The sequence below is a fragment of the Gouania willdenowi genome, chromosome 24 (genome assembly GCF_900634775.1).
Source record: "Gouania willdenowi chromosome 24, fGouWil2.1, whole genome shotgun sequence".
NCBI classification, from domain to species: Eukaryota; Metazoa; Chordata; class Actinopteri; order Blenniiformes; family Gobiesocidae; genus Gouania; species Gouania willdenowi.
Genome location: NC_041066.1, coordinates 23,103,828 through 23,119,687, shown reverse-complemented (window position 1 = coordinate 23,119,687; position 15,860 = coordinate 23,103,828). Strand labels below are relative to the sequence as shown.

The 15,860-nt window shown below is 38.4% G+C and overlaps 1 protein-coding gene across 2 annotated transcripts in view; it reads left to right on the top strand.

Moving 5' to 3' along the window:
• The window catches only part of stxbp5a (syntaxin binding protein 5a (tomosyn)), a 124,265-nt gene that overhangs the window by 71,361 nt on the left and 37,044 nt on the right, over positions 1 to 15,860 (top strand). For both annotated transcript variants that reach the window (XM_028439727.1, XM_028439726.1), the window contains exons 6-10: positions 2,472 to 2,535; positions 4,734 to 4,817; positions 11,050 to 11,173; positions 13,774 to 13,852; positions 14,698 to 14,852. In XM_028439727.1, the coding sequence (XP_028295528.1) occupies positions 2,472 to 2,535; positions 4,734 to 4,817; positions 11,050 to 11,173; positions 13,774 to 13,852; positions 14,698 to 14,852 (506 nt within the window). The remainder of the gene's footprint in view (positions 1 to 2,471; positions 2,536 to 4,733; positions 4,818 to 11,049; positions 11,174 to 13,773; positions 13,853 to 14,697; positions 14,853 to 15,860) is intronic.

The window sequence follows — 15,860 nt, the reverse complement described above, 5'->3', positions numbered from 1 at the left end:
ACAGTTAGCATAGCAAGTAGCAGCACCTGTAGCGATGATGCTAATGCAGGAGAATCTGCCTCCAACAGACAGGACACAGGAGGAGAACTATCCAGGGGACATGAGGAGAAGAGAAGGAGACCACAGGGAAACTTCTGACTGTTTGTAATGAGGCTGTGATGTGATGGTCATGGGGTCACTGCCCCTCAGGCCCTACTATTTGAAGTAGTCAGTTGTTCTGCCAGTGCCCTTGGGCCTGGCGTGGCCCAGTAACTCATGTTATCATGTATTTGTATGAGTCACACACCTATGTTCCCCCAAGGGGCTGAGCTGGAGACTGCATTAGGCGAGCTCACATCCCAACACCCACCGCATGGCACCATAGTGCAGTGGATGCTTTGGGCTGCTGTGATAAGGCCAGGAATGAGTGTGATGTTCATTTATCTGCATATATGCACATGGATGTTTGTATGTATAGTACGTGTTTATTGGACAGCTACATGGTCACGAGGAACCAGCGTTGGGGACAGTAAGGAGAGCCTAGAACCAAAGTGTTAAATGTTAATGCGTATTTCACGTGAACATGTGGACCTGAGGCGTCTCTTGTTCTGTCCACTTTCATTTTCTCTCCTTCACACAACGACCTGAAGCTAACGTAAACACACGACTTCGTTCACGTTCTACTCCGCAGCTGGTGTCACGTTACTTTACTGAGGGATCACTTCACAGTAGACCCCCCCTCCCCCACCCTGAGCACTAGTGATTATTGTAAATAACACCGTTTTTATCAATTCTGTATATTTTCCTTATCAGATAAAAACATAGGCAGTGTTTGAAATGGCATACTTTGTATTTTTTTTCAGACATTTTGTCATTTTGTGTTTTTTTAGAAACAATTTAGATATTTTGTCCTTTTGTGTTTTTTGGAGTCTTTTTAGGGGTTATGCTAAGAAGCTAGATTACCTCTTATCGTGCTAACTTCTGTGATTAAATCAGTGTGTGCTGGACTACAAAGCTCGCTAACATTTTTTATGGAGCTAAATCACCATGGAAACTTATGCTGAACGACTAGCCTGCTTGTAAGCAGGTTTTTCTCTGGCTAGGATTTTAGAGAGTGATAAAGTCCCGCCTCCTGACCAATCAGATCTCTTAGAAAGCGAGCTGTCCAATGAAAGGAGATGTGTGAACTCGTCACTGTGTGGATCTGATCTGACAGCTGACGAGAGAGAGAGAATATTTAGACATTGAAGCAGTCCTTTCATTTATTGATGACGACTTCCTTTAGGAAACATAGATTTATATCTGATGGACTGATAAAGTAAAATCAATTAAATAAGTCGGCTGATAAAGCCTGTGTGCATCGGGAGCCTTTACAACGATGAATAAATTAATTAATTCATGTATTTTCTGGTAATGCTGAGAGCCTCAGTCCTGTAGATAATATAACATATAAATATATTCCACCGTATGAACGCAGCATCAGAGCTACAGACAGTTAAAAGAGAGAAAGTGAAACTGATTCTCCGTTTAGAATCTCACTAATTTAAACATTATTAACACTCATCAATTCCTGCATTAATTACTTTCTGCAGCAACAATGTTGTTTTTGGTCTGAATTATGTATTTTAAATCTTCATATTTTTCAAGAATTATTCCTCATTTGTGACGTTCTACAGTTCCTCTGTGTGATTGGTCTGACGCTGTAATATCCGCCTCCGTCACTAGAGCGCCCCGGTTAACCAGGCTGAAATTAACGGCTTACCTCAGCGTGTTGATATCCTGATTTCTAAAACAGCTTCTCTCTGATGGACAATGTTTGGTTAGTTGAATCCCGCTAATCCAGGATATAATTATCTAGATTGGTAACGTGGGCCCTTTGTGTATTCCTGTTGTCCTTTTGTGTGTTTTTGGAGCCATAATTTGTAGATTTGTTGGATTTTTTAAAATGTTTTTGGTCATTTTGCATATTTCTTCTCTTTTTGTTTGTTTTTGCTGTAGTTGTATTTGTTTTTTTAGACATTTTGTCATTTTGTGTGTTTTTCGGAGACATTTTAGATATTTTGTGCCTTTGTGTGTTTTTTTGGACTTTTTGTTGTCATGTGTTTCTGTTATTTGTTTTTCTGTTTGTGTTGTTGTTTTGGGAGTCAATTTGTGTTTTTTGGAGTAATTTTGTGTTTTTCTTTGTATCATTTTTGTCTTTGTTTTTTCTCATTGTGTGTGATTTTGGAGCCAATTTAAGATTTTGCCTGATTTTGTGTTATAGGAGTTGTTTTGTTTACTTTTGATTACATTTTTTTTCCTATTTTTGTAGTTGTCTTTTGTGCATTTGGCCTAAATTGTGTGTATATTTCGGTCATTTTGTGCATTTACTTGTGAGGCCACACAAAATTAGACCGAGGGCCGCATGTGGCCCCCGGGCCACCAGTTGCCCATGTCTGTTGTACATCATCTGGGGTCACGTGTGTTACTTTGTGCGTTTCTCTCCCTTAAAGCTCGTCCAAGGCTCACCCTGGACCCGTCGTCCACATTAGTGATAATCCCATGGATGAGGGGAAGGTAAGGCTTCTGTTTTCTTCTTCTTTTCTGCTTTTTGACGTCATTTAATTAGTAAATGAATTCAAAAATGAGTTTTTATTATTTTTCTTCAATTTAACTCGGGTCGACTGTAAAATACTCATCTATAAATAATAGAACTCTTCATTTCTTTGTTTGTTTTAGTGCAAAGAAGTATTAATACATTAAATTGACACACATATAGTAAAATAACTAAGATTTTAATGATCAAAATCAAATACTTTAATAATCTCAATAATAAATATTAATATTATTCACCAAAACTTCTGCAATTTCAACACATGCTCATTAAAACATTAAGACATTTAAAAGAGCCAGAACGATTAATAACAAAAATGTTTCTGTATTCTCACTGAAACAGTGCGCCCCCTGTTGTCAAATATTAAACGTATGTCTGTGATGCAATGTCTCAGGAGATGTTCCTAATTCATGCATATATATACAGTATAGATATATATAATTGTGCAATATAACGAGTTGTCGTGAATACAAAGAGAAGCACAAAGCTTTACAAACAGTTCATTGTGTCCTTGGAGCAGAAGGAAATCCACTCGGTCCTGTCCTGTAGATTTTCAGCTTTTGTGGAGTTTATTGTGATTCAACCATGGAACAGGTCATTGTTTATATGTGAAATATGATCCACTGCCGGTGTAGCCCCGCCCCCTAGTGCCTGAAGAAAGCTGGAGATAGGCACCAGCAGACCCCTACCACCCTTAAAAAGAGCAAGCGGGTCGGAAAATGGATGGAAATACGATCCGCCTTGAGTATTTTTCTATTTTTTAACCGAATCGGATATTTTATTCTGTGTCTGTGCGCTACTTCCTGTCCCGCACAAGCTTATTTTTGCCAAATTTATGCAGGTTTGCTCCGGCAAAAATGGAAGATCTAAATATCTGTTGCGGAGGGCTCTGGCATGACAGAGTCGCTACGCAGCCGTTACGCAGCTGTTATGCAGCTGTTATGCAGCTGTTACGCACCTCATACGCATGCGGTGACACATTGACTAGAATGGAAACGCAGCTGTTACGCAGCCGTTACGCAGCCATTACGCAGCCGTTACACAGCTGTTATGCACACGCATACGCATGCGGTGGAAAGTGACACATTGACTAGAATGGAAACGCAGCTGTTACGCAGCTGTTACGCAGCTGTTACGCAGCCGTTACGCAGCTGTTACGCAGCCGTTACGCAGCTGTTATGCAGCCGTTACACAGCTGTTACGCAGCTGTTACGCAGCCGTTACGCAGCCGTTTCGCAGCCGTTACACAGCTGTTATGCACACGCATACGCATGCCGTGGAAAGTGACCCATTGACTAGAATGGAAACGCAGCTGTTACGCAGCCGTTACGCAGCCGTTACGCAGCCGTTACGCAGCCGTTACGCAGCTGTTATGCAGCCGTTACGCAGCCGTTACGCAGCCGTTACGCAGCTGTTACGCAGCTGTTACGCAGCCGTTACGCAGCTGTTTAGCACACGCATACGCATGTGGTGGAAAGTGACACATTGACTAGAATGGAAACGTATCTGCTCTGTTGCGTTTACGCAGCAGTTACGCATCCAGTGGAAATTGGGGGTAACAGTACTACTCTTAAAGACATTGCAGATAATTTTATTACTTTCTCAAAAATAATAAAGAATGTTTAAGTACATAAATACACCAGATTTATCATTTTGCATCATTTCCATCTGTAGACTAAACGTAAGACCAAGTTAACAAAAGATATGGACAGTCCAGTGTTACAATACAATACAGTTTTTTTTTATAATTAATACATAAAGCTACACACAGCAGATATTACATGCAGCAAATGTAAAGTGCTTAGGAAGCATTTCTGGTTCACGTTTAATACAACTTTAAACAACTGAAAGAAAAGGAGGAAGGAAACAATTAAGTTCAAATAATAACATTTTGATGATAATGTTTAAATAGTGTTTATAATACTACATAATTAAATCTGATTCTAAACTCCTAAAGTCTATAGATATTTGTTGGGATCTTTTTCTCCCTGATTGGAGATCAGGACTCGTCCTCGTCTTTCCATCTGACTTCCTTTCATGCTGTCGCTGGATGTCAAACCTATTACATCTTTATCTGCCTGTGATAGGCTAAAGTTCCATCCTCTGTCTGTCATTCCTCCACCTCTCTCTCAAACGGCTCACTGTCAATCTCCCTCCGCAGCTCGTAATTGGATTCGAGTCGGGCATCGTCGTCCTGTGGGATTTGAAATCAAAGAAGGCCGACTATCGTTACACTTATGATGAGGTAGGCAAATCTGCCTGACTCTTTCTTCCCTCCAGGGGTTCTCAGTGTGACTCCTGATGTGCAGAGTGTATGCCAATGCAAGAAAGTGTGAATTAAATCCCATATTCATGAATAATAGTGCACACAGCTCTCTAGATTTGTGTAAATCACACCTCTAAACTCCCTCTACATTCCCGAAAGTGAGTCCAATCTCACATCCTCGTTTCAAACCTGACGATCGCACAAAAAAAAAATGCTGACATGTAAAGAATAGGGCTTTCTATTCCCTGCTTCACATCAGCGAGGTCTGTCTTTATTGAAATGAGCAGCTTCACTTTTTCTCTCCCGATGATTTCAAAGCCAATATTTGCCTTCTAAACTGTATCTTGTCTCGTCCCCGGGGAAATAATGGTTCTCATCAAGTTCCTGAATAATAAAAACAGGCGTTTTCCTGCTCCAGGATGTGGAAAAGTGTGTCGCTCTGCTGAAAATATAAGAAAGCAAAAATTAAACTGAAAACTGCACCTTTTATTGTGTAGCACTGGAAAAAGGAAGCCAAACATTTAGTAAATGTGTCCTTTTAAAGGAATCTTCCACTGTTTTTACAAATACAAAACCTTTGAAATGTACTTTTTAGTAGATCGATACCTAACAAAACACTTTTTTTGCTCCATATTTGTTTTATTAAAAAATGGGACTATTTTACAGTTTTAGAGCCTGTGTTCCTCCATCTTGAAATCACGTGATTGATGATGTCACACGGCCCCACTGCCTGTAAACATCCCATTGTTTTCTATTGGAGTGAAACATTCAGCCTGATTTTTAGATCATTTAGCAGCTTTTTCGGTCAAAATGACTATTTGTGTTGCTTTTGTTTGCTCTAAATCAGTGATTTTCAACTGGCGACAGTTCCCACTCTGCGGTTTGGTAGTAGACAATGAAGTAGAGAAGAAAAGCTCTCCTATAAGATCTTCACTCTCCTTTAAACAGTGCACTGACATGCTCTGGTGGCTGAAGTTAGCGAGTAAATCACAGACTGTTGGAGACACACACACCCTGAGGATAGAATTCCTTTTGTTCATTATTTACTCGCTAACTTCAGCCACCAGAGCGTGTCAGCACACTGCTTTAGTGAGAGTAAAGGTCCCTTTGGAGAGCTCTTCTTCTCTGTTTCATTGTCTACTAAAGTTGGAACTGTCGCCCCTGTGGTCACAGATTTTTTTTTTCAGGACACAACAGTTTTTTCAGTGAACAAAAGAGGTTTACATCGACATCTTTAAATTTTTCTGGTTTTTTAGAGCAACCAAAAGCAGCAAAATTTGTCATTTTGACCTAAAAAGCTGCAAAATGACCTGAAAAAGCTGCTAAATTATCTTAAAGGAGCTGCTAAATTATCAAAAAAGTCTCTAAATGATCTAAAAAGTTACTAAATGATCTTAAAATCAGGCTGAATGTTTCACTCCAATAGAAAACAATGGGATGTTTACAGGCAGTGGGGCCGTGTGACATCATCAATCACGTGATTTCAAGATGGAGGAACACAGGCTCTCAAACTGTCCCATTTTTAAAAGTTATTAAAACAAATATGGTGAAAAATAATGTGTTTTGTTAGGCATAGACCTTCTATTAGTTTTTTGGCCAAATTTGTAAAAACAGTGGAGGATCATTTTAACAGATTGGGTGAGTTCAGGAGTTTGTGTGTTTAAAAACCAGCCTGACGGACATCTGACCTTTTTTTTTTATTATTTTTCCTAAAAAGAATTGAATCAGGTGGGTTTATTGGGCTCCCCAGAGGCAGGAGTGTGTCTATAAATAACAGACGACACAATAATAAAAGCAGACACAGCGTCAGAGAGAGAGAGGTGTAGTTTGTAGGAAACAGAGACTGAGCCTAAATTAGCCTCACTGTAGTGATGCAATCTTCATTTAGATGGAAAAAAGGATGCGTTACTTACTGTCCTTTCAGCCGACATTTGACTTTTTAGCTCAGCTCAATCCAAGCTCATTTTCTGCTTATCCAGCTCCAGTAGGGAATGATTTCAAATGAGTAATTAGAGTCCTTTTAAAGTGTTGTCGTACAGCTACTCTGTGGGATGTGATTTCATCAATGAAGCAGAAGGTCCCATTCATGAATACTGCATGTATACTGTCAGTGACGCTCAGCAAAAATACACACAACATGACTCCACAAAACACAGGACGACGCCAGAAATACACAATATGACTCCAAAACACACACAAAAGGACAACAAAATTATTCAAAATTACTCCCAGAAACACACAAAAGGACCAAAATTTAAAAAAAGAAGACAAAAAATACAACAAAAGTACAATAGCAATACACAAAATTATTTCAGAAAACACACAAAAGGACAAGAGAAATACACAAAAAAGACATATCAAAGTACAACAAAATTGAGCAAAATGACTCCAAAAATGCACAAAAGGACAACGAAATTACAAAAAATGACTCCAAAAACACAAAATTACACAAAGTGACTCCAAAAACACATAAAAGTACAACATAGTTACACAATTTGACAACAAACACACAAAAGTACTAGAGAAATACACAAAAAGACTCTGAGAACATATCAAAGTACAACAAAATTAAACAAAATGACTCCAAAAATGCACAAAAGGACAACAAAATTACAAAAAATGAGTGCAAAACACAAAATTACACAAAATGACTCCATAAACACACAAAAGTACAAAATAATTACACCAAATGACTCCAAAACCACAAAAGTACAACAAAAACAAAAAACCATATGTGCAGTAATTCAAAGCGTCATTTCTTTGAGCAGCTTCTCTGTGGGTTTTATCAATGAAACCTAAGCTCTCACTCATGAATACTGTAAACTCTATCATTGAGGCTCTCGGGGCCTTAAATCAGCTGAGTAGATGCTGTTGTGTGTCTGTGTGAGATAATGAGATTATGTTCACACCCATGCTGCTGTGCACTTTACCGGCTGTGTTGTGAGTGCTCACCAGATGTGATCCCATTCACACAAAGTGTGTTGTCCTCTCACTCAGAGAAGTTATTCAACATCCAAAATAGCAACGAATACTCACAAAATGACAACAAACTGTTAAGAAAAACACCCAAAATGACTCAAAGGATACACAAAATGACTCCAGAAACACAACATATTCAAATTATTTCTATTAAACACACAAAGGTACAACAAAAGTGCACAAAACACACACAACTACAGCAAAAATACACATGACAACAAACACTTTCCAAAAACCCACAAAAAAGGACAGCAAAAATGTTCATAAGAACAAATTATCCAAGATGTCTCTGAAAAACACAAAAAAGAACAACCAAAATACACAAAATGACTCCAGACATATAGAATGACTACAAAAATACAATAAATTAGTCATAAAATACAAAAAAAGGACAACAAAAATACACAATATGAGCGCAAATTGACTCAAAAGAAAAGGACAGCCAAAAACACACGGGACAAAATATCTCCATAAACAAACAAAAGTACAGTAGAAATAACTAAATGACAACGAACACTTTCCAAAAACCCACAAAAAATGACAAAATTACTCCGAAAACACACAAAAGAACAAAATAGCAAAATGTTTCACACAAAAGTACTGCATAAATACACAAACTGACACAAACACATGACAACAAACACTTTCCAAAAAAAGATGATAAAGGACACCCACAATACACAAAATGACCCCAAAGCAAAACAAAAGTACAGTAAAAATACTCAAAATGACAGAGATGGACGACAAAAATACACAGCATGAAAAAAGACAACAAACATAAACAAAAGTCCAACAAAAATGCACAAAACAACACAAAAACACTTGCATTTTCTTGGTGTTGCACGTGCACATGTTGTACAATCAAACGAAGTGACCAGAGACCAGTAACAGGACACAATGAAGCCGTATTCACACAATCATGGATGTTGCAGTGTCATCTAAACTCTGTTCCTGATTCATGTCATCTTTTCATAAAACGGCAGCACATTTAGAAAAGCTGACACGCAGCACGAGCTGTTTATGATTAATGCTTCACCTGAGGCAGAATGCATTTACACCTAAAGATGTTTCAGATGGAATCAGTTGAGAAAGTCTCAGCACTTAAAGCATGAAAATCACTTTCCATCAGAGAACGACATCAGCACGTTTAGGAAATACTAATGAGTGTCAGAAAACGTGAAAAGAGTTTTGGTAAAAGCAAACAAAGCTTTGGTTAATGCAACAACTTGATTAAAGGTTTTGTTTTATTGACAAAGCAACGTTGATTACACTTTGTGGCCCAGGGCCCACATGCAGCCCCCAAAATAAACACACACAATGACTCAAAAATGACACAGTCGGTGAATAAAAACATATAAAATTACAGAAAAATATGTTGTGGCGGGGTTCGATTTTCGTTCAAAAAGAAGAACCACAACCATCCATATGGCAAGTCGACTTTCATTTATTTTTCCAAAAATGGTGCCGGTGCTCAATATTTACAGTGGAACACAAATATTTACATCAAGAGAAAAATAAAAAACAGCTCTACTTCCAGCTGAGAGGCTTTCAGAAATGTCCAGGTACATTGTTCCACATGCACCTCCAGAGAAAGACTGCCCTCTACGCAGCTTCCTACACTGCTTTTAACAGGTTAGCCCCTCCCATGGGTGTGGTTTAAATTAAACCAAAAACAATTATTAAGGAGTACAAACAAAAACAATATTCACATCCTTTTCAAATGATAACTGATTTTCTAAAAAACAAATGCATTTTTCAAATCACATCCTAAATTAATCCCCATATAAAAGACAAAATAACCCCTGATCACATGATCTCCCACCCTGCGCTACTGCCTTACATAATCCCTTAGTTAACTCCGCCCCGTTTTGTCCGTCAGCTGCTCAGAGACGTCATGTGACCGGTAAGAGTTTCCGTGTGTGTGTGTGTGTGTGTGAATGTTTGTGCAGCAGGTGAAGCCTAGAACAGTCAAGTGTTCACCCCTGGCTGACTCTAGCAACAGTTGGGGAAGAAGGAGATTAGTTAAATGCATAATGTGAGGAGAAATACGGAGGGAGAAAGAGAATGTGTGTGACGTGTTTGTGTGTGTGTGTGTGTGTGTGTGTGTGTGTGTGCGTGTGCTGCTGCTCGGTTAGTGACGGTGCTGCTCTGTGACATATGTAAATTCACACAAAATGACAGTAGCTTATGTAAAACGGCAACTGACATGCACAAAATGACTCGAAAAACACACAAAATGACAACAAATGCACACAAAATGCAGATCAATATACATAAAAGCAGCAACAATACACTAACTGATAATAAATGACACCAAACAGCAACAAAATCATACAGAATTACTCATAAAAACAAAAAAACAAAAAAAAAAAAAAAAAACAACTACACAGAATGAAGAACAGAAATACACAAAAGGACAGTAAAAATACACAGTGACTGCAAAACAAACAAAAACTTCAACAAAAGTACTCCAAGAACACGTAAAACAACAAAAAACTACACTAAACCACAGCAGAAATACACAAAACAACAACAGACATACATAATGAAGATCAATATACATAACAACAAAAATACATAAATAAATGACACCAAACGGCAACAAAATTATACAAAATTACTCGGAAAAACACAAAAAAACCAACTACACACAGAATGAAGATCAATATACATATCAAAAACAAAATTAAGAACAGAAATACACAAAATGATGATAAATTACACCATTGAAAACAAAAATACACAAATTGACTCCTAAACTGCTAAAATACACAAAATTAGAAAATAATATGCAAAAATGCAACAAAAATACACACAATGACTAAAAAACATACACAAAACAACAACAAAAACATGCACAAACCCTTTAATCATTTTTGTATTAATACTCAAATGGGTCATTTTTCCAAATGCTGACATGAATGTTGATAATGTGGCCCTCGGATCCTATACAGTCACATTTTTGTGGCCCCCGCTGTGATCAAAGTTGCTCATTTCTGGTTTATGGAAACTTAGACATGAAAGTTTGTGGTAAAACCACTTCCTTACCAAAGTAAATGCAGTGTATTTCATTTCCATCCTAGAGTTCAAAGTCCATGTGATTTGAAACTCATCTGAACATTATGCAACATATGGATGCAATGAACACATGGTGGCATGTGATGTTTCTTCTGGATGAACTGGCACATTACTCTTCCACCTGATTCCCTACATGTTGTGTGTGTTTTTTCAGGCTATCCACTCAGTTGCCTGGCATCACGAGGGAAAGCAGTTCGTCTGCAGCCACTCAGACGGTACGCTGACCATTTGGAATGTCCGAGGCCAGGGAAAGCCCATACAGACAATCACGCCACACGGTAAGATACACAATATCAGAAGGTCTGATGTGGTTCACTGACACCTAAGGGTAGAAGAAAAAATGTATTCTGCAATTTGTTGCAATATTTCACCGTGCGATTATGGTATCGATCAGTTTTTTTTTTTATCATGTTTTTTAATGAAAAAAACGTTTAATTGCGCTAACATATGCATAGCACGTTAGCTGTTATGGACACGCCCCATATATGCAGATTAAATCACAGCGTAAGGGCCAACATCACAACATAGGGGACGACATCACACCTTTAGTGATCAAAATCACACCGTGGGGGGGTGACATCACACCTTTAGTGATCAAAATCACACCGTGGGGGGGTGACATCACACCTTTAGTGATCAAAATCACACCGTGGGGGGGTGACATCACACCTTTAGTGATCAAAATCACACCGTGGGGGGGTGACATCACAACGTAGGGGATCAGAGTCACAACGTAGGGGATCAGAGTCACAACGTAGGGGGCGACATCACAACGTAGGGGATCAAAATCACACCGTGGGGGGGTGACATCACAACGTAGGGGATCAGAGTCACAACGTAGGGGGCGACATCACAACATAGGCGATCAAAATCACACCGTGGGGGGGCCCCTAAGCTCAACAGCGCTGGCGAGAACCCTGAATTGATTCTGTGTGTTTGGCTGAATGTACGCCTTGAGTAGTTTCCAGTGTGAGAGTCGTATGCCAACCTGTCAGAATGATTCTGATCGTTGTCGTCCTGCCCAACAAACAACCCCCCCCATTGTTTTCTCATTACAGTCGGAGGATTAGTGCCAGCTCAATTGTGTCCTGTCAGTTTGCTTCTCTTGGTGTTTGCATGCGTACGTTACTGTTTGTTATTTTCTACAGGTGGTGGGTTAAGTCTGTCCTATTGAAGATGCGTCTTAATCCGTTTGGTTCCTAACTCACCCTGTAGATGAAGGGTCTGCGTCTGACAGAGAGTCAGAGACTGGGATGAGGAATTGAATTGAAATGGTTTTAATGAAAGAAAAAAAAGAAGACGACTTCAAACCAGTTACCTCAATGCAAAAGGGATTTAGCTCCACAAGCCTTTTTAATTAGTTGTTGCCCCCCCCCCCCCCCCCACACTGCATGCTTAATTAGTTTTATATTAAAAGTGCAATTATAAAAATGTTTTTCCTATGGTTAAGTAAGTCTTGATTTAAGGTAGCTCTTATTGAGGTGGAGATATTAAATCTATTGAACCACATGGCCTGGTTTGAACTTGTGTTCCCTGTAGTTTAGGGGCGTTAAACTCAGTTTAGTGCAGGGGCCAAATACTGAGTAGTTTGAAATTTATTGGGCCACAGATTTTAGGCGTTTTTGTGCTCTCGTTTGCACTTCCTTGTGTAAAGTATATCTCCATCCAAGGAATAAATGATAATAAATGTGTGTATTTTTTGTATAAGTTTTTTAATGTATTTATCCATCAACATTTTTTATTCATATATTTTTATTATTATTATTAAACATAATTATATTAATAATAAATGTATTTATCCATTTTTCTTGCCATGTCAGCATATCTATTCAAAGGTTAATGTATTGCAATCTTTTTTTTTTTTTTTTTTTTTTTTTTTTGACAGCAAAGCATGATTTACTCTTGCAAAAAAAAAAAAAAAAATCAAAATTAATTTTTTAATATTGCATAATTGTGAACATATTTTGTATAATCTTTAGGCTAATTTTGTGGAATTTTTTGTGAGGAAATTGGATGCTCTAAAGCAGCGATTCTCAACTGGTGGGCTTGGACCTAAAAGTGGGTCACGGACTTGTCCTGGGTGGGTCGTGGAAAGTCATGTCATGTTGGACTTGTCTTTTATTTTGAAAGAAACTTTTTTTTTGACAGGCATGCTGTGAAATATATAACTCCTCTAGAGCAGGGGTTCTCAACTAGTCTCACCCTGGGACCCACATTTTGCCACGGTCATTAAATCGTAACCCACTTTTTTTCAGAATTCAACCAACCAAAGTTAGTTTTTCAAAAATGGCTGTTGAAAACACACATATATAGTCATTTTTTAAATAAATCTATATATTATCCTGTGCAACATGCATTTCAAAACATACCTGTCAAAAGAAAAGTTCTTGAGCCACCCACTCCAGGTCCACGACCCACCTTTGGGTCCCGACACACCAGTTGAGAATCACTGCTCTAGAAGGCCGGATTAGGCACCCGGGCCTTGAGTTTGACACCTGTGCTTTAGTTTGTCAGGAATAGCGGTTGTGTTGATGCACTAGTATGCACAGTTAGGCATGCAAATGAAATGATAGATGTTCCTGCTTTGATGTTTGCTGAGGTTTTGATTGATGGATTCTGGGAAAATCAGCAAAAAAATCCTCTCACCTTTTTTTTTTTTTTTTGTTGTTGGCACATCTCTGTCCCTGCATTTGTTTTTCTGCTCTGATGAGGAGGCTTTTTGTTGTTGTCTGATGCTGCTGATGCTGATGCTCAGTGCAGCATTTTAAAAGCAGCTCCTGAGAGAGAAAAATAAAATGACAGTAAAGTGTTTAAAGTGAGAAAGGTGAAAACGAATGACTCGGCAGAGAAGTTTAACTTCTCCTTTTTTCTATTTCAGGAAAACAGCCCAAGGACGGGAAGAAGCCGGAGCCGTGTAAACCCATTCTTAAAGTGGAGTACAAGACTACTAGAAATGGGTATGATCATATTTCCTCTGACACACACACACACACACACACACACGTGCTTGTTAAAAATGTCTTTTTTGCAGGATTTGGTTTGGATTTCAGGTGTTTTTCATCCTTTTATTAAAAGCACGGAGGGATAAAATGATTGAACTCTCAGGACACCTTTGGGGACCAAACGTGCACCTTCTGCTTATTCAGTTCTTTAATTCTCATGTTCATAATTCCATGATTGGAACATATATAGAACAGGAGATATTAAATGTACCTACTTTTTTGTGTTTGGCACCATTTTGGTCCCATTCACTCCCATTATAACCACAATAAACTGTTATCCTGACATATAACAGTGGTTTTCCCATAAATACCTGAACAATCTAAGTCTCTACCTTCAAGATACAGAATGCACCTTATTTTTGGAGAAAAAAAAATGCATAATTAGTTTTTTTCATTGGAATGTTTTTATGACAAAAAATGTATAAAATAATAATGAAAAGCTTTATATTTATGGTTAGATCTGAAGTTGTTGAAAATCATGTGCAGCAGTATTTACCTCAACTAAGTAATAACTAGTGACTAGAGCTCCTGAGGGCCCTTCACATGGTCCCTGCAGGCTGCCTGGTTGGTGACCCCTGCTTTAGAGGCATGCCATGGAAACCCCCCCCCCAAAAATCCTCACAGGGATTGAAGAAGAAGGCTCCCAATACAACAATTAAATCAAAATCAAGACAAAAAAGGAACGTCGAGACAGCAAGGATTTGAAAAGGAGCAAAAATCAGTAAAAACAACATTAATATAATAAAACAGCATCCATTGTTCAATATCACACAAACATTCCTTGTACTTGTGCGTTACAGTGAGCCCTTCATCATCTTGTCCGGGGGTCTATCCTACGACACGGTGGGTCGCAGGCCTTGTCTCACCGTGATGCACGGGAAGAGTACGGCTGTGCTGGAGATGGACTATCCTATAGTGGACTTCCTCACCCTTTGTGAGACACCGTACCCTAGTGGTGAGTGTGTGTGTTCGAAATGTCATACTAATGTACGACTCTCACTAACGTACTACTACTAACGTACTACTCATCCTAACGTACTACTCACACTAACGTACTACTCATACTAACGTACTACTCATACTAACGTACTACTCACACTAACGTACTACTCATACTAACGTACTATTCACACTAACGTACTACTCATCCTAACGTACTACTCATCCTAACATACTACTCATACGAACGTACTACTCATACTAACGTACTACTCATACTAACGTACTATTCATACTAACGTACTACTCATCCTAACGTACTACTCATCCTAACGTACTACTCATACTAACGTACTACTCATACTAACGTACTACTCATACTAACATACTATTCATACGAACGTACTACTCATCCTAACGTAGTACTCATACTAACATACTATTCATACTAACATACTATTCATACTAACGTACTACTCATACTAACGTACTATTCATACTAACGTACTACTCATACTAACGTACTATTCATACTAACGTACTACTCATACTAACATACTACTCATACTAACGTACTATTCATACTAACGTACTACTCATCCTAACGTACTACTCATACTAACATACTATTCATACTAACGTACTATTCATACTAACGTACTATTCATACTAACATACTACTCATACTAACGTACTACTCATACTAACGTACTACTCATTCTAACGTACTACTCATCCTATCGTACTACTCATACTAACGTACTATTCATACTAACGTACTACTCATCCTTAAGTACTACTCATACTAACATACTATTCATACTAACATACTACTCATACTAACGTACTACTCATACTATGTCTGACGTCAAATTGAGTATGTAGTGCGTTCACATTAGATAGTATTATTTTGAAGTTAACCGGAAGTTTTGTCAGTAGCACAATGATGGAGGGTCTCTGAAATGTGTCTACGTGAGTTTTATGGATCAAATGAGCACATGTTGATATTCTACTTTCCAGAACT